The 27,478-nt window shown below is 39.5% G+C and overlaps 1 protein-coding gene across 8 annotated transcripts in view; it reads left to right on the forward strand.

The window, feature by feature from the left end:
• Nucleotides 1-254: 254 nt before the first annotated feature.
• The window catches only part of LCLAT1 (lysocardiolipin acyltransferase 1), a 71,877-nt gene continuing 44,653 nt past the window's right edge, over nt 255-27,478 (forward strand). For 4 of the 8 annotated variants that reach the window (XM_032215519.1, XM_032215523.1, XM_032215526.1 and 1 more), the window contains exons 1-2: nt 255-363; nt 18,641-18,809. In XM_032215519.1, the coding sequence (XP_032071410.1) occupies nt 18,645-18,809 (165 nt within the window). In that variant the 5' untranslated portion in view covers nt 255-363; nt 18,641-18,644. Of the gene's footprint in view, nt 364-8,459; nt 8,684-17,207; nt 17,364-18,640; nt 18,810-21,272; nt 26,411-27,478 lie in introns of those variants that run through there. The other 4 variants (XM_032215522.1, XM_032215520.1, XM_032215521.1 and 1 more) reach the window with 4 other exon arrangements.

Below are 27,478 nucleotides of genomic sequence, written 5' to 3' on the forward strand. Positions count from 1 at the left end.
GGTCGTGTGAAAAATGATGATGTCACTTTTTCAGTACCGTTGTAACTTCGAACGGTCACTACATGAACCTTTGCAAGTGGAGGACTGCCTGTATTGTCCCATTTCGAATATGAGTACAGATTTAGGTAAGCCATAGGAGTTGCCTCGGTGCCCACGCCCGGTCTCATCCGCGCTACGACCACCCGGTACATCTGGAACGCCGCTCGCCTCTCCCTCGCTACCCAAAATGCAAAGCGTCAGGGTCGAGCGTTGTATTTCGGGCAATCGAAGATGGCGGGCTGCACAGGCTGAGTGGAACCGGGCGTCGGCTCGGCTTGAATTTACAAACGCCGCAGCCTTCTCTCTCTCCTTGGAAAATTGTCGGTGAGGAAGCCGGCGGTGAGGGAATACGGAGGGCAGGCGGTCAGGTGTCCTCGACACGGGGGTTCCTTCGGCTCGACCTTACCCGCCCTCCCTCCCGCCCCCACCCACTGGTCCAACCGCCCTCGAGGGGTAGCTGTAAAGAACCCGATCTTTTAAAAGCAAGTGGGGGGGGGGGAGAGGATCCAGGGCCGCGGCAGGAGTACTCCTGCTGTGGTTAATAACCTGTGCTACCTACGTTCATAGTCCATTAATAAAAGGTAGGCGAGGTCCTCAAGGGAAGCTTCCTCGTTTTCTTCGAGGCAGCGATGACTCGAGATGGGGGGAAGTGTTGAATTTTGACAAGTAAAAAGCCCTGCTGAAAATGACGGGACTTGGCATTTCGATCGTAGTGGTGTATATTTCTTATCATTGTTGTGAGATGTCATTTTAGGCTCTTGGGAGAAGTAACTGAATAGAATGGTAGGAATCCGAAGAAAAGAATCTAGTCTTGAATTGCAAATAACAGACTAATATGGCATTTTCTTTGGCTATTACAAAGCATCATATCCTTAAGACGGTCAGCAAATTTCTACTAATCTGGCCCAATTTGTTGACCAAATTGCTATACTGTTGTAAAATCAGACAGGTGGACAATAGTTTAGGTGCTTAATCTTTGCATGAACACTGGTGTCTTCTGGATCCACTCCTGTAAGCCCTGAAACAGTTGTAGCTGATTGTAAGCTCAGTGTGCTGACTCTCAAAGCTCTCTGGGAGAAGGGCTGGTGAAATGAACCCCCACAAAGGTGCATTTGAGCTGTGACACCTTACCTCACAGAGTAGTAGCTCCTTATGAAATTATTAGCACAGATAAATAGCTATGATTTACCTGTAAAATATCAGATTCTTGCCACCTGTGAAGTGAATCACTGCAGTTGTCAAATTAGCAACATGGTTGTTAAGTGAGACAACTCCTGGCTTCCCCATTGACTTGGCTTGGCAGAGGACTGCCAAAGGGGATTGGGTATATTCTAGATACTTTGGGATGTTGCTTTTCTGTGGATATCCTTTGAGTGTTTCTTTTTCTGTGGATGTATCCCAAAAAAGGGTTTGGACAAGCATTTGTCTGAAATGGCATAGGGTTTCCTGCTTGATCAGGGGGTTGGGCTGGAAGACCTCCAAGGTCCCTTCCAACTCTTGTTATTCGGTTATTTTCAGGTCTACTTTGAAGTCATACTGAATTGAAAGGAAAAGTAGCTAAAAGGGTAAATAGAAAAATGAGCTTTCTGCTTAAGATTTATTTTAAATACATTGTTGCATTAGTTCTGACTGTTACTGTTTAAAACTTAAACTTGAATGTCCAGTGTTCATTTTCACCTAGAATGTTGAGAATTTGACTACAACTTCAGAGCATCATTTGCAGAAGTCTGGATTAATTTCATCTTGCCTCCTTTTTGTTTTTATTCTGTGGCCTGAAGCAATCTGCTTCAGGTGTTGTCTTCTATTGCTGATGTAGTTATGTAAATACTGTACATGACTCTCACCAGCAGATTGTTAATTTAGATGCAAAAAAACTTCAACAACCTCTCTCATCATGGAAGAGTGGGTGGTAGCTTTGCCTTTTGTGTCCCATCCTGGATTGAGTGCCCCTCCAGATAGTCATGTAGTCTACAGATGTCTTGTGACCTCATGGCCTGACTATTGCAATGCATTCTGTATGGAACTGTCACTGAATATTACTCCGAAATTTCAACTGATACAGAATGCAGTGGCATGAGACTGCCAAGAACCTGACTTGGCATGGACAGATGACACTCTGCTTCATGCAGCCAGACATTTTTCATGGTGGTATTTAAGCAGATATGGCAGTTGTTAAGTAAACTCATCGTTTGCTATGGTGCATTTTTGCTGGAAACAGGAAGTAAACATCAGTTTCCAACAAAACAATTATAAATAGCAGTCATGTGACTGTACAGTATTGCAAATGGCTGTAAATACAGACTGTTGCTAAATGCCAAAATGTGGTTATGCGATTGCAGGGGGAACCACATCAGAACTTCAAAATCAAGTTATAAATACCGTATTTTTTGGCGTATAAGACGCACCTTTTTCCCTCAAAAAAAAGAAAAAAGTGAAAATCCGGGTGCATCTTATACACTGAATACAGCATTTTTGGCCTCCTGAAACCCCACCCCTTTGAAAAATGGCCGTGCACAACCTTTAGGAGGCTTATAGAGTGCTCCATGGGCTGGGGAGGGCAAAAATGAGCGAAAAACGGGCCATTTTTTTCTTCATTTCCCCCACCCCCAGCCCCCAGAAGCACTCTATAAGCCTCCTAAAGGCTATCCATGCCCTTTTTTGACAAAAAAACGGGCCCGTTTTTGCAAAAAACAGACCATTTTTGGGAGGTCTGTAGAATGCAAAAACTTTTTTTTTTTCAATTTGCCTCTTCAAAATCTTGGTGCATCTTATACTCCGGTGTGTCTTATCCACCAAAAATATATTAGCTTTTGGGGTGCCTGTTATAATTTTGATTGGTCGTGTAAATAGATAGTGTAAAATGATCCACAGTCTTAGCAATAGCAATAGCAGTTAGACTTATATACCGTTTCATAGGGCTTTCAGCCCTCTCTAAGCGGTTTACAGAGTCAGCATATTGCCCCAACAATCCGAGTCCTCATTTTACCCACCTCAGAAGGATGGAAGGCTGAGTCAACCTTGAGCCAGTGAGATTTGAACAGCCGAACTGCAGAACTGCAGTCAGCTGAAATAGCCTGCAGTGCTGCATTTAACCACTGCGCCACCTTGGCTCGCCCTAATTAGTCTTGCCTAATTAGGCTTATGGAAGGAACTAGAGTATAGGGTTAGGATTGTAGACCAATATTTTTCATACCAAGGATTCTGGACTTAATCCGTGGGCGATGGTTGCACTGATTGGGAGATAAACAGATTGTGTAAAAGTGTTTGAGATGTTTTGAAATTAATTATTTTCAGTTGCATTTGTCCCAGATTTCTTGCCTTGTGTGTATATTTCTTCTTCATTGGCCTTAAATGTCCTGAAGCAGAACTATGCCTTCAGTTCTAAACTTGTATTTCATGTTAGATGCCTGTGTTTCAAGTATATGAAGCCCTTTTATATGAAGAGCTATTCACTTGTTAGGATTTTTTGTGGAGAAAATGCTCTCAGTTTGAGAACAATGAGCATCATATAGCAGCACTGTAATAGAGATAAAAAAAAGAATCTATGGTGCTCGTTATATTGCCAGTGAATGGGCTTTTCTTAACATCATTCAAAATACTGCTGCAAAATAAGTTGGTTCAGTAATACCCAGTTTAACAGAATAAGCTTGTGGAATCAGTTTCCTAATATGTTCTTGTGTGTTCTTTATATTTGTGGATTGGAGAAATTTCTAAAACAATTTTGGGAATGGGGACAGAACAGAAGGAATTTGGGAATGCCCACTCCATGAGCACAAATCTCCTTGCATAATATTTGATATAATCTTTAGGCTTTCTGCAAATATCTTTAAAGAAATGGAAAATATGATGAGAGAGAGGCAATAGCTTTTCATCTATGATGAACTTTAGCCAATTTGTTTTTTCTTTTATTCTTCAAAGTGTATCATTCTTGCAGTCAAAATCATTCAGAAGAAAGATTAAGATCAATTTTTGTTCCTGTCCTCTATCAAATCCTGTCCTGTAGTTTTTGTGGGCCTTTGCATTTTGGCTGAATATCTGAAAACCTTGGACTTCTTTATCTCATTCAAGTACTAACTGGGTTTGACCCTCTTTAGCTTTTTCAAGGTCAAACAGGGTTGTGTAGTTTGTTTCACCTACAGTGGTGGGCGGTTCTAATTGTTCAATTTTTTAAAATACTTTTTTGGAATATTAAAAATTGGGTTTCTAAGTTGTGCAGAGAATATAAATAAGTAGGGAAGTCTTCCTGTTACAGCACTTTTCCATATTTTATTCATTTATTTATTATATTATTAAATTTATATTGCCACCTATTCTCCCATGGCGACTCAAGGCGGCTTACATAATATAAAAACCACATCTAAAAACAATAAAACTAATTAAAAAATCAAATAAATCAATGTAATAAAATCATTCCCCCCCACACACACCTCCTGCCCCAGCGACAGCCGATCACATGAGCCATTTAATAGGCTCCATCCCACTTTGGGGTTCCACAGGCTCGTTGGCAGAACCAGGTCTTCAGCACCTTCTGGAAGAGTATTAGAGTGGGGGCCATTCTAATCTCCAGGGGAATGATGTTCCAGAGACAGGGAGCCACCATGGAGAAGGCCCTTCTTCTGGATCCCACCAGGTGTATCTCCTTTGGGGATGGGACCAGCAACATTCCCTGACTCCCTGTTCTAATGGGTCAGGTTGATGTGACCAGCAAGAGACAGTCCCTCAGATAACATATGAAATATTCCTCTGAAATTTTTATATAATTTTTAACTTTATTTAGATAAATCAGTATAGGTGTACAAGCATGAGGCTTCCATGTTTGAATTCATGGGATACATGACTTCGCAGTTATTTTCAGTTTGTTTTCAATGTATGCTGTGTTTTGCCTATATTTATGTTTCTTTAAATATCATTAATTTTCCTTCAATAAATGATTGCAAAAGAATAAACATGAATTCAAAAGTGATTGTTTTGGTTTGAAGTTTATATTTAAGTTTTTGGCAAGTTACTTTTTGTTAATTTTATCAAATTGTATCAGGAAAATGGGTGTTTTATAAAGCAGTAATTTTGCAGGAACAATCATGATGATAAAATGATTCCATTAGCCATTGTAGACTTATAAAATTTTGAAAGGTAACCTGAAACATTTCCAGTCTGCTGAACATTTATATGATTATTACAGAAATAATCCAGATTCTTAAATATCTTCCTTTTTTAGATTTGTTTTCTTAAAACCTGTCTGCAAGGCAAAGAGTAATTTGAACATTTTTGAGTGTATTCTATCCAGAAATGCTTTGAGAATCTTTTTCCTTAAATGCTTCCCAAGACTTATTTATACAAGTCTTATGCAAGTCAAGAATTGCAAATAATTCATGGAAAGAATGGTCTATGAACAGGCAGTATAGAGAAGAAAAAGATAATTGCTTATCGGTGACAATTTTGTTTTAGACTGTTTAAAAATCGTTTAGTGTCTTATAAACACAGCATTTTGAATTATGTAGTGCAGCCTTTTGGAAGTAGATATAGATTCTGTAATGACATTTTTCCATTCATTTTATAAATAAATGTTGATCATTACATAAAACCTTTTTAGAGAACTTTAGGTTTCAAAAAGGAGCATTGGTACTTGTAATTTAAGACTACCAACAGTAAAAATAACCAAGTGGCAAGCTAATGTAGTTAATAGCACAACTGAAAATACAAAATGAATACAATATGATTTTGTTAATACAAAATATTTTCTTCCTGGAAACCATCAAGTCTGTGATTCAAATAAATTGAAGTTAAGAATTTGGAAGACAAGTTTGGAGATGAACGCAGGATAGGGTCCAGAGGTCTGTGGAAGTAATTTTGAAAGCTCGTAGAATGATTTGAATTTTCATATGTTGAAGTGCTCTTGGAGCTGAAAAGAGAGTTCTGAAGCAATTTGTACTTTGTTGTGAGAATCACAAACCGAATTCCACAAGAGTTAATGCAAACTCTCTGCATGATATAAAACAGCCACAATATTGAAATTATACCGAGGAGCCGAGGTGGCGCAGTGGTTAAATGCAGCACTGCAGGCTACTTCAGCTGACTGCAGTTCTGCAGTTCGGCTGTTCAAATCTCACCGCTTCAAAGGTTGACTCAGCCTTCCATCCTTCCGAGGTGGGTAAAATGAGGACCCGGATTGTTGTTGGGGGCAATATGCTGACTCTGTGAACCGCTTAGAGAGGGCTGAAAGCCCTATGAAGCGGTATATAAGTCTAACTGCTATTGCTATTGCTATACCGAAGTTGTATATCTGTATGTAGCATGTACATTTATACAGAAAAACTCATTCAGAACCCAGTATAGTATCAAGCGGAAAGTATGCTGATATGCTAGGACTTTTTTTTTTCTCAACTAAAGATTTTGAAGACGTACTATATACAGGATTGATGAGAGAAAAAGCATCTCTATTTTTCGTTCTGATGATAGAAACCTTTTATTCAATTCTGTTGTTAATTTGAAAAAAAAAGTTGTTAGCAATAGCACACAAATCATGGATGTAAACAAAACAGTTGAAATCACAATAGAATGTACTCTCGAATAATAAACAGTGGTGTAGATACTCTTGGGCCTAAAACTAGTTTTATGAATACAGAACCATAGTTGTTCACTGTTAGCCTTTTAAAGTTTATCTACCACTTTATATATTTGGAAGTTCTTGATATATAGACATACTTAACTTATCCTCACTGAGCTCCTTGGGCAATTTTCATTGGAGAAAAATTAAATGCCTTCTATTAAGATACAACATTTTTGATAGTTACAGCACCCATTTAGATCTGTTAATTTACTATACTTTTTTCTAAAAAAAAAACATGTTAAACATTTAACTGCATACTCTAGTAAAGATGTTGGAAGACAGAATATCTCTGTGAGGTCAGTAAATCCAGTCAAAAACTGTGGCAAGCTTAAGTTTAAACTTTGAAGCATAGATTTTAGCTTTCCAAAATACACAGATACATTTATGATCCTCAGTTATATCTGTTCTTATGGTCAGATCATTTGCACAAATTTGAGGAAAGAAAGTTCAAATACCTTCATTTTTTAACCTAAACCAATATATATCTCCAGAGTTAAAGACAAGTGTCTTTTCTGGTCCTTGGGTACCATTCCGTTTTGTTTCAGGTGCCAAACTTATTTTTGCTTAATTGTATTGCCACATTTTGTGCTTGGGGCCAGAGTAGTTTTGGGGCACCTAGTTAGAACCATAGAACTGACTCTACTTAGGAAGTGATGATTCTTCAGTTCTTTCTCATAGGATTGTTTTACTCAGATATCATTTACAGTTTTATTTTTTACACTCAGTGTGGTAAAACATTAAAAATCAATAACTACTTGGATTTTGTATTTTCTTATATAAAATTCTAAAAATGGAGGGGGGGATGGGAGCATAGATAGTCCTCAACTTATGACAATTGAGTCCAAAATTTCTATTTTTAAGCAAGACAGTTGTTAAGTGAGTTTTGCCCCATCTTACAATGTTTTCTGACCCAGTTGTTAAGTGAATCACTGCAGTTAAGTTAATAATCCTGTTAAGTGAATCTGGCTTCCAAATTATGTTTGCTTGTCAGAAAGTCACAAAAGGTGATCATATGACCCTGGGACACCGTAACATTACAAATACATGTCAGTTACCAAGTGGATGACTTTTGATCATGTGACCATGGGGATGCTGCAAGGTTGTAAGTGTGAAAAATGGTCATAAATCATTTTTTTCTTTTTTCTTTCTTTTTTTAATTTTTATTTCTCATATATACATTCACAATTATATGATCTCATAACTGTTATTAATAATATGTATTTGTAACAATTTTTCTCCCCTACAGTTGACAATATAATTGAAGTTGCTTTCTTACCATCCCATAAACCCATCTTATTTTACAACAATCCTACTTCTTCTTCCTTCCTTCCCTCCTTCCTTCCCTACCTCCTTTCCCCTTCCCTCCCACCTTTCTTCTCTCCTTCCTTTCCTCCTTCCTTCCCCCCTTCCTTCCCCCCTTTCTTCTCTCCTTCTTTCCCTCCTTCCTTCCCTCCTTTCTTCTCTCCTTCTCTCCTTCCTTCCCTCCCTCTTTGAACAGTCACTAAATAAATGGTTGTAAGTTGAGGGCTACTTTATGAGCCTGTAACTCTTAGCAAGTAAAATTTTCATCTAAAATGTATTATTTGTATTGTAAAATAGTTGTTCCAGTAGACTTGAGGGGGAGGACACCTTTTTTCTGGCAAGAAGCAAGAGTAGATATAGTTTTGTAAACTAGATCATATTAATGTCAGGGTTCGAATGATGCCCTAATTAAATCAGGAGCCTCGAGCCAAGCTTCAAAAGAATTTCTGTTATTTATAAGGAGCTTGTTCCAAGTGAAGCCAACTCTGATCCAACGTAATTTACATTCCAGCTCTGATCCTGTTTCCCCCCTCCCTCCAAGGTGTGTCATCAATCACATTCTCCAGCAATTTCGCCGGTTTATAGATCACTCCCCTCTGGCCACTGTGAGTAACCCCGGAGACAGCTTTGACAGAGATATGGATGGAATGTGATTTTGTTTTGACTGACTTACTGCTTCACTGCACCTGCAAAGTTCGTTTTCCCATCCCCCTGCCTATGGCAACCCGAGAGCAGGTAAGGGATGCTTTGCGAATTGACAATTAACTTTCCAACACCAAAAATGAGATTAAACTTTTAGACTTGTTGAGTATTAGCTCTATCTTTTCTCCATCTGCCCTCCCCCAGTCTATTTTTGTGACTTAGACATCTTGTTCATAAAATAATTTGCAGTTTGTTGAAATGACTGCAACTCAGTCAGAATTACTGGTACTTCATTGCTTCTGTAAGGACATAGGAGGAGTGAGGACTGCATGACTGTAGTATAAAGTATATAGTAAATGGCGTGTGAGAAAGCTAGAAACATGAATATCATTTGGTGGGCGGGCATCACTTTAAAAAGATGTGATTGCTCATTGGTGTGAGTTGCATTTGATATCCATACAGACTGCCCTTGGATAATGCAGCATATCCTATAGTCTTTTCCCTGCTTCCCCCAAATACTTATCTGTTCCCATGCCAAGCACCTCCCATGCCAGCACAAAGTTTTCCTTTGTGTTGCTTCTCAGTGTAGTAACCACACCTCTTTGTTGCATTTAATCCTCTTCAGCGTATTTTAGTTCCTGTCTTGGACAATGAGTGCCTTTCCTATTACCCTACTTCCTCTGTTGCCTGTTTTTATTTCTCTTGAAATATTCTTTCTCCATTTGCTAATTTAAATTCTTAAAGCTGCTTTCAGTACAGTTAAAAAATTTTCTCAGAGAAAATGTTTCCATAAAATAGAAAGTTGTTCTGAACATAAGGTTTAAATTTATTTCCCTTCAAATCAAATCTTAAATAAAACTTGACAAGTATCCACTGTTTCCAGTGTTTATATCTGGCAAGATCCTCATTCCAAAATGGACATTTCAATTTATAACTTTGTTATCCCACATATCTTGAATTTCAGTTCCCAAAACATAACTTAAATACTTTTTAAATTTAAGTAAGAATTCACTCTACTAAAAGCAATTCTTCCTCCCCCCCCTGCAATTACATTAATCCATGTAGTCTCAAGGGTCAGTTTTCTCTCTTACATATGAAAATAGTATTTTAATATTACATTTAATATCAAAGTATGGTTTAGCTTAGAACATTGCAGTATATACATTACTATTTTATCCCAAATGTTGAATGACATTCAATAATGTACAACCACTGTAGCCAAAACAAATGAACAGAGCATTGCCATCATTAAAATGTTAATATATTGAGCATGTTTTTACTTAAATAGAAAAAAAATATCCTAGAAGTTTGCTGCACTTGTTCATAAAAAGTCAAGCTCATCCAAATGATGATTATGTGCCATCAAATTATATTGGCCCTTACTGGCTATCAGATTGAGTATCCTAATAGTATTATTTTGATAGCTATCATATATGTTAAGGTTGAATGCTAATACAGTATCCTTATAAAGTGAAAACATCACCTACAAAAAGAGGTATGTTGTGCAGAAATACAATCTTAAGAAAAACAGAATACCCAGGAAAAGCTGCTTCCTTGAGAGTATTCTAAAGACAGCTAAACCAGAGAATATTTATTTATTTATTTATTTACTTAATATGGTTCATAGGCTGTTCAGTTTTCTATTGTTCTGTGCAGGTTACATGAAGCAACAAAGAACATTAAAGTAGAATTAGTAATTAAAACAGCAACATCTAATGGTGGAGATAGATTAATCCTCATTGTCCCCACATGCTCTCCTGAATATCCTTTTTTTTTGGGCTGTTTAGAAGCCCATGGGGCAAGGGGAAAATAGAGCATATGTATATACATATATACACAAACATTTTGGAAGATGCAATAATTGGTTGGAATACTAAACAGAAGCATATCCCATTACAATTTTGTTAAAGATTCCCTTATATAATCGTCCACACTCAAAGTCTTTCCGATTTCATCTGCAAATTATTAGAAAATATGTTGTTGTTTCAGCTAAGATAGCTTATATCTGGCTCCTGGAAGTTACCACATTCTCCCTCTATATATGGGATCTTGGTGCTGTGGGGCCAGAATCCTAAAAAATACAGGTGTTTCATAAACATACTTAGCAGCAAAATGGAGGAAGACAGTTTTATTAGGCAGTTTTACACTAGATAGGGGAATCCACCCTTATTTTTCTTGAAATTTGCAGCTATAAACAATTACTTTATTAATACTTTTACTTCAACCTTTAAGCAAATATATATGTATAAGGTTGCATTTTCACCACAAGACGAACATGTTGGGTGACCGCATGCACAATTTTATACATATTGTACTTGCCCAGTTAATAGACTGTATAATCACCATACTGCCACTCATACACTGTCCATAATATTAGGAAATACCCTCAGTGGAATCTGCCTGTACAGACAGATCCTAGAAGAAAATGTTTGCTGACAGAAGGCTAACATCAGGGCCCTGAAGCAGACCCTTCTCAGAGTTAGTTCTCTTTCTTTGGATCAGTCCCATCTGTGTTTATCTCAGAAATTTCTCTTAAAGACCATCCAGAAGCTATAGCTGACCCACAATGCAGCAGCTCACAAAGTTAAGGGTAAATTTCATTAAACCTGAGTGATGCTACTATTTGAAAAGTTCTTCTATTTCTGGTTTGGCTTCCAGGAGCAGTTCAAAGATGCTAGTTGGTTTAGGACTTGGTTATCTTGGGATTGTCTATCCAATAAGAACCGCAAGGAATGGCATCTTGTAGGTCCTACTCTGAAAGAGTATTGGCACCCAAAAATGATGGGGTGAGCCCATGTAAATGCCTGCTTGCAAGTTAAATGAAAGTGAATCCAAAAAGATCTAGGTGTTCATTATGAGAGGTCATACTTACAGTAAGGTGGTAAATCACCTTGTTCTAAACTGGATTGCATTCTTTCAGATGGAGAAGTTCTAGAATGTATAGGGTACTTCTAGATCTGAATATATTTGGTTAGAGGTACAAGCCAGAAAGACCCTTTATCAATTTTGGTTGATGCAGTGTTCTATCCAGAGGAAAAAAACTGTGGTGCAACATGTTGCTATCTCCAGATTTGATCACTGTAACCACTCTGCGTGGGGCTATAATTATAGCTAGACTACAAAAAGAATTGAAAAGTTAGGGGAGCCTCAAAGAGATTACATTATACATGTGCTAAAAGCTTTTTACTGGCTGCCTGTATACCTGTTTTTTGTGTATTTGTAGTATAAACAGTTGAAACTTTAATGGTAGCATAATAAATAAAATAAAAGTAGTAGCTATGTATATATCCTAAACAAATATTTAGTAAAATTACTGTATTTTTAAAAATATTGTACAGCATTCTATAATAATAATTTAGAATCAATATAGCCTTCAAGACTAAAAGTCCAGAGCTTTTCGTGTTTTAGTAGTTACCTTGAACAGGAATTAATTCTTGAAACAATGAAATGCTTAATCCACTTGAAACATGTATTAAAGAAATGCCGGCTGTCAAGAATGTTGAAACCAGTGTTGAGTTATGACAATAACATTTTAAGGAAGTTTTTATTAAGAATGAACATATTAAAATACTGCTTCCAAAAATGGGTTGCAAATCTGTTGGGATATCCTATCAGTGACTAGGCTAAATGTCTTTAGCTAGATGAAAGGATTTTGGAAATTAGTGGAGTCCCTCTTTTTAAAAAATTAAGGAATGAACAATAAAGGCAAATACTTAAAGCATTATGAAATTAACAAGGAAAAAGAATATGACAAAATCAAAAGAAAAAAATAGGAATATAAATTCATACATATTCACACAATTCATATATATTTGAAAACATGTATGTGATTTTGAAATACATACATCAGTCCTCATGAAGATTTATTTTAATTTTTTATAGGAGCGATTTACCATCTCGTCCATATAATTTTAATGTAGTGTAGAGATCTGAATGATATTAATATTAATAACATCAAATTTAACACTGCCACTGATGACTCTACAGTCAATCCTAAAGGTCTTCTGGGATAACTAGGTTTTACCAGCTTTCAAAAGCTGGGGGAGTAGGAGCCTTTCTCACTATACGGGATATGTTTGCTGTCTGAAAAGAATGGACTTCACAAAGAAAGTCCATCATTGGGCCTCCACTTCAGGGTAAAGGTAAGATAAAGGTTCCCCTTGCACATATGTGTTAGTTGTTCCTGACTATAGGCGGCAGTGCTCATCTCCATTACAAAGGCAGTACTTTGTGAGGGCCAAAGACATCTCTGTGGTCATGTGGCCGGCATAACTAAATGCCGAAGGCGCACGGAGCACTGTTACCTTCCCACCAAAGTGGTTCCTATTTTTCAAGTTGCATTTTTACATTCTTTTGAACTGCTAGGTTTGCAGAAGCTGGGACAAGTAACGGGAGCTCACCCCATTAGGCAGTGCTAGGGATTTGAACTGCTGAACAGCCAATCATTCTGATCGACAAGCTCAGTGTCTTAGCCTCTGAGCCACTGCATCCCTTCCACTTCAGGGTAGATGAAGATATTTACTTGGTGCTTTTTAACTGTTCAGACTAGGCAGGTTAAATCTGTCTGGGAAAGGCCATCTCTTAGATACTGGCCCTTCGAAATATGCAAACAGCTAAAAATAGCACTTTGAATTGCATATGCAGACAGAATGAAGTCAATGAAGCTCCTACAGCAGCCATATAACATGCAAGTAGTATGACTGGTCAGACATCAGCCAGACTACTATATTGTGGAATGGATGAAATTTCTGGATAGTCTTCAACTAATAGCTGGCTGACTATTAGCTGAAATAGTAAGATGACCTGAAAAAATATTGAGGATTATTTAATTGCATGTTCTTAAGAATAATTCAAAGAGAATTGAATGATGAGTTCATTCTTAGCAGAGCAAATTATTGTTGACTCTTTAGTTATTGAAAATAGCAGTGAGATTGCTCTCAAACATCACTGTTGGTTGAATTGAATTTATTCTTTCTCTGAATAGTTTTGTGTCAGTAGAAAAATTAATATTCCTTATTAATTGATAGCCATCTCACTTTGCTCTGAATAGTTGAGAAAGCAATTAATCATGTTTCTCCTATTTAGAATTAGTCCCTCCATGTGGTTCTTGAAGAGGTTAATAATTTCCTTGAAGAAAGTATAAGTTTTTTTTCAAAATTAGCAACAATGGATTAGAACAATGGTCCTCCAAACAAAAAATAAAAACAAGCAAAGACAGATGCACCAAAATATTTAAAAGTATTTACTAAAATGTCTATGGAGTGTCTTGGTCATCCACATTATGGTTCTCCCAAAGGTGTTTTTTCAGAACAGTTGCCTCTTGAAAAAGCACCTTTGGGATATTCACTGAAATGTTTTTGGATGGATGGATGGATGGATGGATTTAAATAGTTTGCATGGATATAAGTGAGGACATTCTATGTACAGTTATGTATTTTGTATATGTACACACATATATCACATACATATATTGTATTTGTGTATATTTCTTATAAATTGAGATCACCTGACCAACAATATCAGCAAAAAGGTCAGGAGGAAGAAAATAAAAGTATAACAAAATAATTGAAATTTGTTTATGCTTATTTAAGAATTTTAGAGAATTATTTACTGAAAGAGGTAGTAAATTTTCAATCAAAAGTTTTATTTCAGATTTCAGTTTATGAACTTTAAATTTGTAGCACAATAGGTTAATAAAATATGTAGTAGATGTGCTTTATTTATTTATGAAGTTCAAATCCCATCTTTATTTTTGTGCAAGAAGGCATATATAATGCTCCCTCTCCTATTTTCTTCATAATAAAAGCCCTGGTAGTGGATTGGGCTAAGAGAGTTGCTGGCTTATAGTCATGCAGCCAGCTTTCAAACTAAATTATTATGTCTATAAAATTCATAAATGCAAATAATCTAATGAATTCAAAAAGCCAGTAGTGTATTGGTTAAGATACTGGACTAGAAAATTCTCAAGCATGAATGCTCATTGGTTCACTTATGATTCATTTTCTCTTAATCTAACTTTCTCCTTATTGTGTGTGTTGGGAAGGGAAGGGGGAATGTTCTCCTAGGCGCTGCTTGGAGTGTCCAAGCACGGGTTAACTTCAGCTTGCTGCCCAAGGAACTGAGTTTAAATTTGATTGTAGCTCCGCCTCTTGGTTGCCTCAGAGGCTCAGTTTCAAAAAACTCAGTCGACCTATAGGACGTCTTTTGCTAAGCTCCAGTTCTTGGGCATCAACCTGGACTCAGACCCTTCTTGTGAGATATTGTAGCTCCCTTTATTTTTATTTTCATTTATTCCTTGGGTTATTCCCTAGGTTATTCCACAGGATCCTCTCCACTCGGACGGGGTCAGGCAAAGGAGAAATGGCCTACAGAAATTGTCTGCTTCCCCGTCACAGAATGGAGAGATTTGAAGAGAGTAAGCTTTTTGCTCTTCTGAACAGCAAGATAATTGTGATCCTGACACCAATAAAAAGAGTCAGGCAAAGGAGTTATTGCCTATAGAAATCACATGCTACCTCTGCCCCCCAAGTGGATAGAAGGAAGAGAAAGAGATTTAAGGAGACTACTGTAAGCTGGCCCACAGACTTTGAGATCACTTTCAGTGGTTAGAAGAGCAACAGCTTATTTTCTTTGTCTCTAATCTCTGCTCTACTGAATAATAACTGTAATAGTGATGACTGAGAGATACTGCAAAGTTTGCAAATGGTTATAAATAGTCTATAAAAGTATTTTTTTTCAGAACTGGCATGACTTCTACCCTTGCTGAACATATATGATCAGTAAGTGAATACTAACTGTAATCTTCGTAATCTGAGATAATTTGAGATTTACATACTTTCTGAGATTCATGGAAAAGTTTTTTTTTCATTAATGCAAATATAATATGTAGATAATGCAAACAGAACATGTTTTGCTCTTAATAAAATGTGATGTTTATTCCTATAGTCCACAATCTAAAATCACACTCATTAAATGATTCAAAAAAGGGTATATGTACCATATTTTTCGGAGTATAAGATACATCTTCCCCCACCCCCAAAAGTGGGTGAAAATGTAGGTGCATTTTATAGACCGAATACAGGCATTTTTGGCCTCCCAAACCCTCCACCCATTGCATTTTTGCCCAGCCCCCAGAAGCACTGCAGCAATCTGCACAACCCGTTTTTGCCAAAAATGGGTACATTTTGGGGTTCCCAAGCCCTTTGGGGGTTGCATTTTTGCCCTCCCAGACCCCCAGAAGCACTGCAGTGTTCTGCACAGCCCATTTTTGCTGAAAACGGGCCCATTTTTGGGTTCCCAAACCCTCCACATGTCGCATTTTCACCCTCCCTGGCCCCAGAAGCACTCTGCAATGCTCCGTATGTCCCGTTTTCGTCAAAAGTACACCAGTTCTCCATTGCGGTGGAGATAGCATCCAGGCATGGGTTTACCTCGTCTGTTCACTGATTGGACTGAGTCTGTCAGAGCTGTTAGGACACTCACCTGTTGTTAGGACTTCCCAGCTTTCGGCGAAGTTGAAGTGACATACTCAATGTGTCTTGCGGTGAAGTTTTGTTCATTTGGAGTGAGGACCAGCATCCTTCAGGGTGGGGCTGAGGAGGGCGAAAACGCAACGCACAGAGGCCAAATTCTATCTTTTTCTTCCTCTAAATTTAGGTGCATTTTATAGTCCAAAAATTACAGTATTTGTCAAATTTATAGCATGAGCTAGGGAATTATGGGCTTTTTATGTTTCCAGTGCACTGTTTATATATGCATTTCTTTCTTAGGCTTTTTAAAATACTGGTTCCATTGTTCCATCGTAAAGTGTAAAAGAAAGAAAGCTTCAGAGGGTGAGGAAGCAAGTACCATCTGCATACAAGCTTAACACATAGGATATTATCTTACACTGAAATTGAGTTGGATTATTTGTTCTGGCTTGGTTTTCATTCTTCTCTTTTATTCTTTTAGTAGAAGATATTCTGTAATATTTTAAAGTTCATTGAAAAAAATGGTTTGTTGGATGGGGTTTCTGCTTAATAATTGACTAAAGAATAAATTGAAATTTTAGTATCTCTAAAGATTAAGAAAAGTTTTATTGTTAGTTGCTTTAAACTGAAATACTACCCTGATCAAATTTAGTAATTTGATGAAACTTAATTTTATTTGTTGGCTCAAGTCATTTGTCATATACCGAAAAGATAATTCTATTTAACAGACCTCTTCTCTTCTCTTCTCTTCTCTTCTCTTCTCTTCTCTTCTCTTCTCTTTTCATCGGTCTAGAAGACAGCTTGTGGCATTTGTGGTATTCCTGATCATTTTTTAGTTAGAATTGCACAGTAAAATTAATCAAATTATGCAGATCTTTGGACATCTTTAATTTTAGAAACAAAAGCACATCTTTTTAATCTGATATTAAGAATGGATCTCATATTGTTTCATTTCTTTTATGAAATTAGTGGCTGAATGGGAACTGAAAAATTGTTAAGTGATCTGAATTAGGCTTCCTATTTTTATAACTTCTAACAAGGTGTGACTTGTAAGAAGTATGTTTTGTATTTTCATCGTATAAAGGACAGAAGTAATATAACCCAAATATGTAAACTGTCAAAGTAAATATTGTTTAAATATCTTGTAGATAGAAGGAAAAAAATGATAACCCTTTCAGTGAAATCTCAATGTAATGGATCAATTGAGAAGGAAAATATCTGAAAACCTAGAAGAAATAACAAAATTGTCATGGAAACATATAATGTTCCTATTTCACATAATAGAATTTGTCACAAATAAGAAGGTAGGATTACTGTTACCATAACCTTAATTGTTCATTTTTTGGAAGAAAAAGGAGTTCTCCTAGGCGCTGCTTGGAGTGTCCAAGCACGCGTTAACTTCAGTTTGCTGCCCAAGGACTGAGTTCAAAGTTCTTGTAACCACGCCTCTTGCTCCCTTCAGAGCCGTAGAGAACTTATATATTGATATGCTAATGTTTCATAAAACCAAAGCAGTTAATCTGAAGAAAAATTGAGAATTCAACTAAATGTGGCTCTAGCAGGGCTAATATGATGATTATTATTGTCATTATTTACCTGTTCTTTGAAAACAAAATGTTAAAGCTAAAGTATTTTAGAATCTTAGAATCTGTGGGTATGATTTTACGTAAATTGCAAGGGGGGGGGGGAGAATTGCACTCTTGCATTCTTCATATTCATATTCTGATATTTATCAACCACCTCCCAAACCCCTCCTTTTTATGACTGCTATTTCCACTGCTATTTCCCCCCTAAAATTGAAAACATCAGTTTCCTATCGGTCCAGTGCAAATTATTGTATGCAATTTTAAACTGATCTTTTAGAGAGCTCTTCAGAGTTGTGAACAAGAGCACCCTCTTTTTACAAACAACTAGTTTAATACTGTAATAAATAATATGAGATAGCCTATTTATAGATTGTAATTTGGAAAACTAGTGTTTCCAAATTTGGGTAATGGTAGGAAGTTGCCTACTAAGATGGAAATATTCCTAGCAAATGATGGGATATTCTGGAATTGAGTCATATTTAATCAGGAAATCTGTTTTATGCATCTGATTCATTAAGTATTAGATGTTTGTCATGGAATTGATGTATATTTTATAAGAGTAATTAAGTTTGACATGCATTAAATTTATTTGAAAGTGTATTGCAACCAAGATTTTGGCCAGTAGCACTCTTTTCAATAGAAGAGGTGCAGAATTTAGAAAATTCCACTGTTTCTAATTAGTTAAAATATCAAAATTAGTTATTTGAATCTGTTCCGAGATACTCTGTTCAGAGTCAGTTCATTTCAAAAATAAATGTTTGGGGCACTGGTATCACCAGCTGATAGCTAACCATCACTTGATTTATCACTTTTATTTCTTGGCATATATAAATTATTTCTCTGTGTACATAAATTACTGCTTTTATTTAATGTGTAAAACAAATAATTAGAAACAAAAATAGAAAACCAGTACTAGAATGGCCAGAAGAGTTACTGTTTGGGGAAGAAGTTAGTATTAAAGCTGTTTACCAAATCCTTGTTCCATTGTATTTCAGAAACATGGTGCTATGGAAAGGAATTTATTTTGTACTTGCACTATTTTTGGGAAGTTTTTTTGGAAGCATCTTCATGCTTGGTCCCCTACTGCCACTGATGCCTATTTCCCCAGCTTGGTATCGCTGGCTTACTGATCGTGTTGTGGCCACTTGGTTTACACTTCCAGTGGTAAGTTGATTATGTCTGTAATTTATAAACTCCTCCCCATCCCACTCCCATATTCCAAAATAATATATTACTTGTGTTATGCCAGATAATATGCTTTAAAGCTCAGTGTAAAATGTTTAAATAAGGTTGGTGTAGTAGCTTTGGATTGGTGAATAAATGGCAACTATGCTAGATATATTGGTTAGATATTGGTTGCAGAATTACTTTTTCATCACCGTCATAACTTTGAATGATCACTGTGTGAGACAGAATCAGTCCTGAAGTCTCTGAAAGATGAAGGAGATGTAGGATGAATGTGCTCTCCCCATCCTGTTTCCATTAGAAGTTATCAACAAACACAAACAGCATTGTTTGGTCCCAAACCCAGAAAACTAGAGTAAAAGTGGTATAAATGGATTTTTGCAGGATTCTGTGAAGCTGTAGCATGACTGCTTTCTTCATAAGTTTCCTTAAAAAGAGAAATTGGAGCTGAAAATTGTCCAACATTGTTCAGGAGTAGCTTCTTGAGCTTTCTTTAATTGTTGGTGGAGCCACCCTCTTTTTCAAGGATAATCCCCCACCCCCCCAGGCTCAATAACATATTGTCTCCCCACCCAAGGCTCAATAACACATTGTCTCCCAGGAAGCCTTGGCTAATTAGGAGGGTCATAGCTCTAAAACACAAGAGGCCAAGTTAATAGTTCCAAGAAGCTTGTTTACCTCATTAGGACTATCAGAATCAAATTCATTTTAGATAACCAGGTTATGGAAATTTGATTAGCTGTTGAGAAACTTAGTGTCAAAGGACTTAATAATATTAGCTCTTAAGCTATGCAAAGCTTTGATTCAATTATTCCTTTAAACTGAGTGTTGATTCAATGCATCAAATTGGTTCCTTTGAATTATTCAACACTTCAGTGAACTTTTGTGCATGTATGCTCTCACTTTTTATATAATTGACTATTTGAATTGGCAATTTGTCTACTCCTAAGAAACAGAATATAAAATTTGCAAAATAGGGAAATATTGCCCATTTCTATTCTGAACGAGTTTGCTGTTTTTAGCAAAGTGTGTAATATTGCAGCCAGTACAAATGAAGAAGAGGATTAGCTCATTCCTTTAATTGAAAATATCTAGAACTTCCAGGTTCCAAATAATTATATGTAAAACCATTTCCTCAAAAAGTATCTGTAGCAAGTGTGATTGTAGAGGAGGGGTATGAAGGAAAAATGGCAGTTCTGTCTTTCATTATTTTCTAAAAATACTGCCAACAAATGATTTCAGAAATCTGTTGCTTTATTGAGTGCCAAATAAGATGAGCAAACTAAAATCCCAGGGATTTACACTAAAAACGTTTCCATGGTGCGTCTGAGGAGGAGCCCCTATAGACCGTTCTACTACAAGTTGAGGTAGAATTAAAAAGTGAAGAGTGGAAGGTGGTGTGGGTATAGGTAAGGCCCTCAGAATGTTACTAAATCACATCTTCAAGTAGTTCCAATCAAACAAAGAATGAAGCATGCTAGGAGTTGTAATTTAAATATAATAATTAGTCCTCCCCTCCTGCTTTTACATGTTGAGTAAGAAATACATTCCATCGGATTAAATTGTACTTTCTCCTAAAGAAGTATACTTAGCTTCAGTGACTTAGTCATTTTCTGCAAAGAAAAATGTGCAAGTTAACTGGAAGAACATTAGACAGTAAAAGAAAATGGCTATTTCCCTGAAATAATTGAGACCCACAATTTACTAAGATGAGTATCAAAAAAGATCAACCATTAAAAATGTATTAATCTACTTTGGAATGGAAAATACAGTGGTACTTGATTTGTTAGATTGAAACTACTTTTATTGAAACTAGTATTTTATTATTAAAATGCAGCCTATTTTATTGACTAATAATATAATAACAGAAGTCCAATTGTGCTATCCCTTCTCGCATTCTTATAATCATTGCTTTAGGGAGGTGTCTGTATAGCCTCTTACACATTTTGTGTTTATTATAGACTTAAAATATTTTTTAATCTCTCATCGTTTTGGTAAAAAATCTTGCCTTTGTCAGGATTACCTTGCTTATTCTATACCATCAGATCTCTTCTCCTTGGGATACTTTGCCCTTTGCCTGCTCAACAACAGCTTCTTAACCACTTATTGTTAGTTCTGATGTATTACTATTAATAATAATGAAGCTTTTTTTAAAAAATATTCACTAGGTTTTAGTTTTACCCACACCTAAATCTTGTTTCCTCTTTTTAAATGTTATCTTGACTAATCTAGCTAAATGGTTGGTCTATTTCCACTTTTTAAATTATAATATTATTGTTATTTTATGTTAAAAAAAACAAGGTTCATAAAGTCACCAGGCAGATTTGTCAGTAGAGAGATGTTAATATTCATATTAAGCAAGGTTAGACACACTTTTTGAGCCAGTTTGTTTAAGGCATCAGTCTATAAATTCTGAAACCTTGAGTTCTACTTCTGTCTTAGGCACAAAACCAACTGGATGACCCTGGATCAGCCTCTTTACCTCTCAGCCATAGGAATGAGGCAGTGGCAAACCACTTATGAAAATTTTTGCCAAGAAAACTGCAGGGACTTGTGCGGGCAGTCTCTGAAAAGCAGACATGATTGAATGGATTGGGTTTTTTTTAATGCAAGCATTAATCTAATAGTAAAACTTTTAATGTGTAGCTTGAGATAAATCAATATTTGTTAAAACATGGTTTTATATAAACACAACTCTTCTCTTCATAAGGGTAGGATTTATTTGTCTCCTTAAGTAATAATAGCATTTAGAAGACTCAACAATATGCAATTTCTGTCATTTCAAAATGGATTCTAAATGTCTGATACTTCGAATGTACATTAGATACTTCTGGATTCCATTTTATTTGTTTATCTCACTGTTGCCTAAAAGCCTGCAAAGTATTTTAACATATGTCCCACCTTTAATGTCACTAGCGTTTTCCAGTAGAATCAATGGAGGGGTTACGCGTGGGTTTTGTCACAGCCTGATTGGTCCATAGACTGGGAAATTTCTTTAATATTCCTTCTTTCCCATTGGCTCCCAGTTTCCTCTCAGTCTTTTGGTCCAAGCACTACTTTGGCTCTTAGATAGGAAAATTACTGTGAATTAATTGTAATTGATTAATTGATTTGATTGATTTGATTTTCTAAATTCTAAATTACCTCAGCTTCGGCCTTAGGGCAGTCATTTCTGCCTCACGCAGCTTAGGAGAGCCCTTCGGGGCACCGCCCTCTTACTCTGTGGGCCAGGAGTCCTGTCTGATCTCTGGTCCAGCATGGGTGACGGGTTTCGAAGCGCAGCTTCCGGGAGCTTGGTGCAAGCCAAGTTTTTCAGCTGCATAATTTAAAAGGGAAACCGCGACTTTTTTTCTGGCGCTGAGAGCCTCCTCGGAGCGCACGGAAATTCCCCCATCACACTGTCCTTCTCTAGCTCCTCGTGATCGCTGCCTTCTGCCGCGCCTTCCAGATCATCAGGGAGTGCAGCGATTAAAAAGAAGAGCCGCGGCACTTAAAAGGCAATCTGCGGCCGTTCCAAACCACTCGGCAGCGCGATCGGAAGCTCCGGCGGCCATTTTGAAATGCGCCACGTTGAGGCCATTCGCAGAACCGCCTGGTCGCCCTCAGTCGTGGTCACTAATCAAGGCCAGCAGGACATTGAACTGAACGCAGATCCACAGCTCCCATAGGCCAAGCTACTGGTGGAACCTACAGTGGCCTTAGAATCCGGACACGTGAGTGTTACAATGGCAGCAAGATCTGAGCCTCCCCAGGCCCCACCAGAGGCCCATAAAGGAGGCAGGGAAGACCAATTAGATAGGCCAAGAACCAGGGCCGCGGCCTCCAAGTCCATGGCTGATCAACGCCCTTCCAGGGCCGCAACAAGTGATGAACTTAGAAGACAGAGGGCTCTGGAGAAAACCATTGCCAGAGCAGAAAAGCAGGCCCAGATCACTAGGCCCAACTCGGCCAGCAGATCCAGATCTCCTATCAGGCCCTCATCCATCCTTTTGGGCTCTCCCCCCAGAGGTTTCAGCCTTTCTTCCCCTTCAGTCTCCCCTACTAGATCCCATAGGTATTCCAGGCAGGGAGTTTCCCCTTCCTCTTCTATCTCCCCAAGAGCCATTGTGGGTGGGGATGCGGACCCCTTGGAGGGACCTTCTAGGTCTTACCATACCTCTGCAGGGTTAGCCGCCATTACCAGGTCCATTGCAGGAGGACCTTGAAAACTAGATCTTCTGCCTAAAAGTATTAAAAGATTCATTTCTTTGGCCATCTCACGGGGCATTCCCAGTATGTCCCAGAGAGATAGAGCTCCTCAATCTGGCAGGGCCCCGGGGGTTTATAGGCAACAGCATCTCAGGCCCCCATCCCCCTCCATGGTCAGCGAAGTTTCCATTTTTGGGAAGGACAATCATTACGACATGGGTTTCTCAGAAGACAAGGATTCGGTTCCTCCTGATCCCCCCCGCCTTTCCGGGTCTGTTTCCACCAGTCATGTTTAAAATGCTGTTACACAAAGCCAGGAAAACCACTAAGATCGGAACTAGGGATCCAACGGTCCCTCAACCTAGGGACCCCAATCTGGCTATGTTTTCTAACACTGCGATGAACAAGGAGAAGATTCCTGCTCCCCCCCCCCTGTTTCTTGAGGTAGTAAAGAAGCAGTGGATCCGTCCGTCCTACCTTTTCCAACCTAGGCAGCAGCGATCGCCGCTTCTACAATGTAGAGCAGGCCTTTGCTCAGGCTCTGCAATTGCCAGCAATGATACCCCAGTAGCAGCTCTGGTTTCTTCCTCCTCTGTAGCTTCTAGGGATTCAGCTAATAAGATGAAGCCGGAGGACAAGCATGCGGAACTTGCCTTGAGCAAGAACCTTAACGCATCCGCCTGGGCAATCAAATCAGCGGCGGCTTCTTACTTTAACTGCACGACTGTTATGTGGCTCCGTCAACTCCAGTATTCCGATCCAGGATGAGCGGCTGCATCAAGACATAACTAAAATCATAGCGGCCTCTCAATTTTTGGCCGACGCAACCCTGGACGCCGTTAAATTTGCCTCCAGTGCTGTAGCCGCGTTGGTAACCTCCTGGTGCTTGTTGTGGTTCTACACTTGGCAGATAGACAACAAGGCCAAATGGAATTTGGTGGTGGCCCCTTACACAGGCGCTAATCTTTTTGGGGAAGCATTAGATCCCATCTTAATAGAGAACAAGGATAAGAAAAAGGTCCTTCCCTCCTATGCTAAAAAGTCAGACTCTCACCCTCCTCCATATTGTAGACCCTCTTACAGGGCCCCCGAGCACGACCACCAGCAGAAATACAATTCCTTTAGGTTAGACAGACAGTTCCAACACCCATCTTACCAGCACTGTAGCAGGTACCAGGTTCAGTCCATGCGGCCCTGGGAGCTGAACAGAGTAACAGTGACAACGGACATGAGTTTGTTCGGTTGGGGTGCCTTGATGGACTCCAGGCTGGCGCAGGGTCGTTGGACTGCTTCAGATCTCCGCCACAACATTAATTGGCTGGAGCTGAAGGCAGCTCGCGTGGCCCTCCAACACTTCAAGGACTTGCTTGTAGGATGTCATGTGCTTCCCTGACAGACAATGTAGCCACAAAGGCCCACATAAACCGTCAGGGGGGTACCCACTCCCGGGCTCTCTGGCTAGAGGCCCTGAAGATCGGTTCATGGGCAAAGAGATACTTGTCATCACTGGTGTCAACACATATCGGGCACATCCAACCATCAGGCCAACTGACTGAGCCAAGCAACCCTCGACAACGGCGAGTGGCAACTCCTACCCAAGTTGTTCCAGAAGATCTGCTGGAGGTTTTGCACCCTGCGGGGGGACTTGTTTGCTACCCCAGCAAACTTTCAACTGTCGAGATTCTTCTCCTGCTTCCAGAATTGAACCGCGAACGGCACAGACTCAGGAGCAGATGGCCGCCAGGCCTTCTTTATGCCTTTCCCCCTATCCCCCTTATCCCGGGGACCCTCAGTAAGGTAGTGACAGAGAGGGTGTACGTCATCATGCTGGCCCCTATTTTCCCAGGAAGCCCTGGTTTGCGGACCTAGTCCAACTATCAGTCTCCCCTCCATGGAGGATTCCTCGAGAGGAGATTGTCTTGTGCCAAGGGGTCCTGATCCACCCGGAGCCTCAGTGGCTCCACTTGACCACTTAGCATTTGAGTGGCGACTCCTAAGGAATGCTAACCTATCCTCCAAGTTCATAGCAACCATTGAGGCCTCGAGACATCCATCGGCCACTCGGATCTACAACTCCACGTGATCGGTGTTCGTTAGGTGGTGTACATCGCTAGGTATCAGCCCCACCGGAGCCTCAGTGGCCCAGATTCTCAAGTTCCTACAGAAGGGGCTAGATGGAGGCCTCTCCCATAACACCCTACATCGCCAGGTGGTGGCTTTGTCCTCCATTCTTGGGGGGGGGTGTCCCTCCACCCTCTCTCACCTCCCTTTGATTAAACGGTTCCTAAAGGGGGTGGAAAACCTCAGGCCTCCCCCAATACATAGATTTCCAACCTGGGACCTGCCCCTTGTCCTCAAAGCACTGAGAGTAGTACCATTTGAATCCCTTCGAATGCTCCACCTTAGATTACTTTCCCTCAAGGTGGCTTTCCTAGTCGCAGTGACGTCATCCAGGTGTATTTCGGAACTGGGCACCCTGTCGTCTAGGGATGATTTTTGCCAATTCCATCAAGATAGGGTGGTCCTTCGTCTGGATCCTACATTTCTCCCGAAAGTGAACACTCCATTCCACAGGGCACAAGAGATCATTTTGCCTAATTTTTGTCTGGCCCCTTCCCACAAAAGGGAGCATCTCTGGCACCGACTGGATGTCCGCCGCACCTTGCGTATCTATCTCAGGCGAACGTCGGGGGTACACAGATCAGAGGCTCTCTTTGTCTCTTTTCAGCCCGGGTCTTTAGGAGCCAGGATGTCCTCAGCCACCATTGGCAGGTGGCTGCGGCAGGCCATAGCGACAGCTTATGAGGCATCTGGTCAGGCTCCCTCGGCAGGGATCACGGTCCATTCCACCTGAATGTCAGCACTGAATGCTGAGTGTCGCAGCATGGGCTACCAGGGCCCCATTCAAGGACATTTGCCAGGTGGCCGCTTGGTCGTCCATGACCCCTTTCATCCGTCACTACCGACTGGATGCATTCACCTCCTTGGAGGCGTCCTTTGGTCGCAGGGTCCTACAGCGGGTGGCAGCCGCCTCTCACCTGGGTCCTAGTTTCCCTCCCCGGGACTAAGCTTGGATATGTCTCACGCGTAACCCCTCCCTCGATTCTACTAGAAAAAGAATGTTGGTCTTACCTGAACGTGTCTTTTCAGTAGAATAGAGGGAGGGGTTACGACCCGCCCTAGTTAAGTATAGAGATAGGCCAGTGGGAGGGCTGGGAGGTCCCTTGGTGTTCTTGTGTTTTTACAGGTGTGGTCCATCGACATCGTGGAAACTGGGAGCCAGTGGGAAAGGAGGAATATTAAAGAAATTTCCCTCAGTCTATGGACCAATCAGGCTGTGACAAAACACACGCATAACCCCTCCCTTTATTCTACTGAAAAGACACGTTCAGGTAAGACCAACATTCTTTCTCATTCTGTGCATTCCTTAATCCAAGAGTGAGGAAGTCTGATGTAGGAAAACCACAGAACTCCAAAGCAATAGCTCCTGAAAGTCATAGCCAACCTAGCGGCATGGCACAAAGTCATAGTGCCCTGTGGCCTCAGCTACTCCAGCCACCTTGCAGTCACAGTCTCCTGCCACCCTGTGTTTATCACTGCAACTGACCATCAGTCTTATTGCTCCAATTACTGATGAGCTGTGCCCACCCTGGCACTTCATAATGCAGCTGCTGGCCAGGCGAGGCCATCTTCCCCAGATCTTGCAAGGAAGCCACTGTGTGTGACCTTGGGAAGAAAGCCTCGGAGAGCCAGCAGTTGTATTGAGAAAGACGATTCCAGCCAGATAGAGTGTTGGCGGCTGCAAAGTACAGAAAGCCACAATGGCACAGGTGGAGGGGTGAGATACATGGGAAGACGGAGTTATAGTGCTCTTGTAGCGCTAAGTGCAGGGCACACTGCCAAACACCTGCATTTTGATGACATGACAATAGGGGCACTGCAGTGACTGCAATCTTGTAGACCAGTTGCAAGTCCTTTTGTTCAGCATCAATATAACATCGAACAGTCACTGAATAAATGATTGTAATTTGAAAATTACCTGTATAACAATATGATGGCAAACTGCCACATCATAGAAATATAACTTCCCATTTTCTTTTCAGAAGGAAAGCAAGAGAAAAAATGTTTTAAACTGGTCAATGCGTTCCAAAGCCTCTTACTGAAATCTGCAGAGTGGTATCTCATAGAGCAGTCCTTGGTCATTGGCTGCCCAAATAATGCCTACTAATCACCGTACTTTATGAATGTGCAAGTGGCTCTTCCACAAGCACCAATTCAGTGCTGTGCAAAGAGGTTCATGTGAAAAAGATGTTTATGATTTTATAACTAAATACGTCTAATTTGAAACAGTATGTCTGTTTTCTGTTACTTTTACAACATAACTAAAGCTGCTTTCAGACCATGTGGTGATTCAGTAAGACACTGCTTCAGTGTTTAGCAAGTAAGGATTGCCCCACAGT

This window comes from Thamnophis elegans, chromosome 4 (assembly GCF_009769535.1).
Source record: "Thamnophis elegans isolate rThaEle1 chromosome 4, rThaEle1.pri, whole genome shotgun sequence".
Classification (NCBI taxonomy): Eukaryota; Metazoa; Chordata; class Lepidosauria; order Squamata; family Colubridae; genus Thamnophis; species Thamnophis elegans.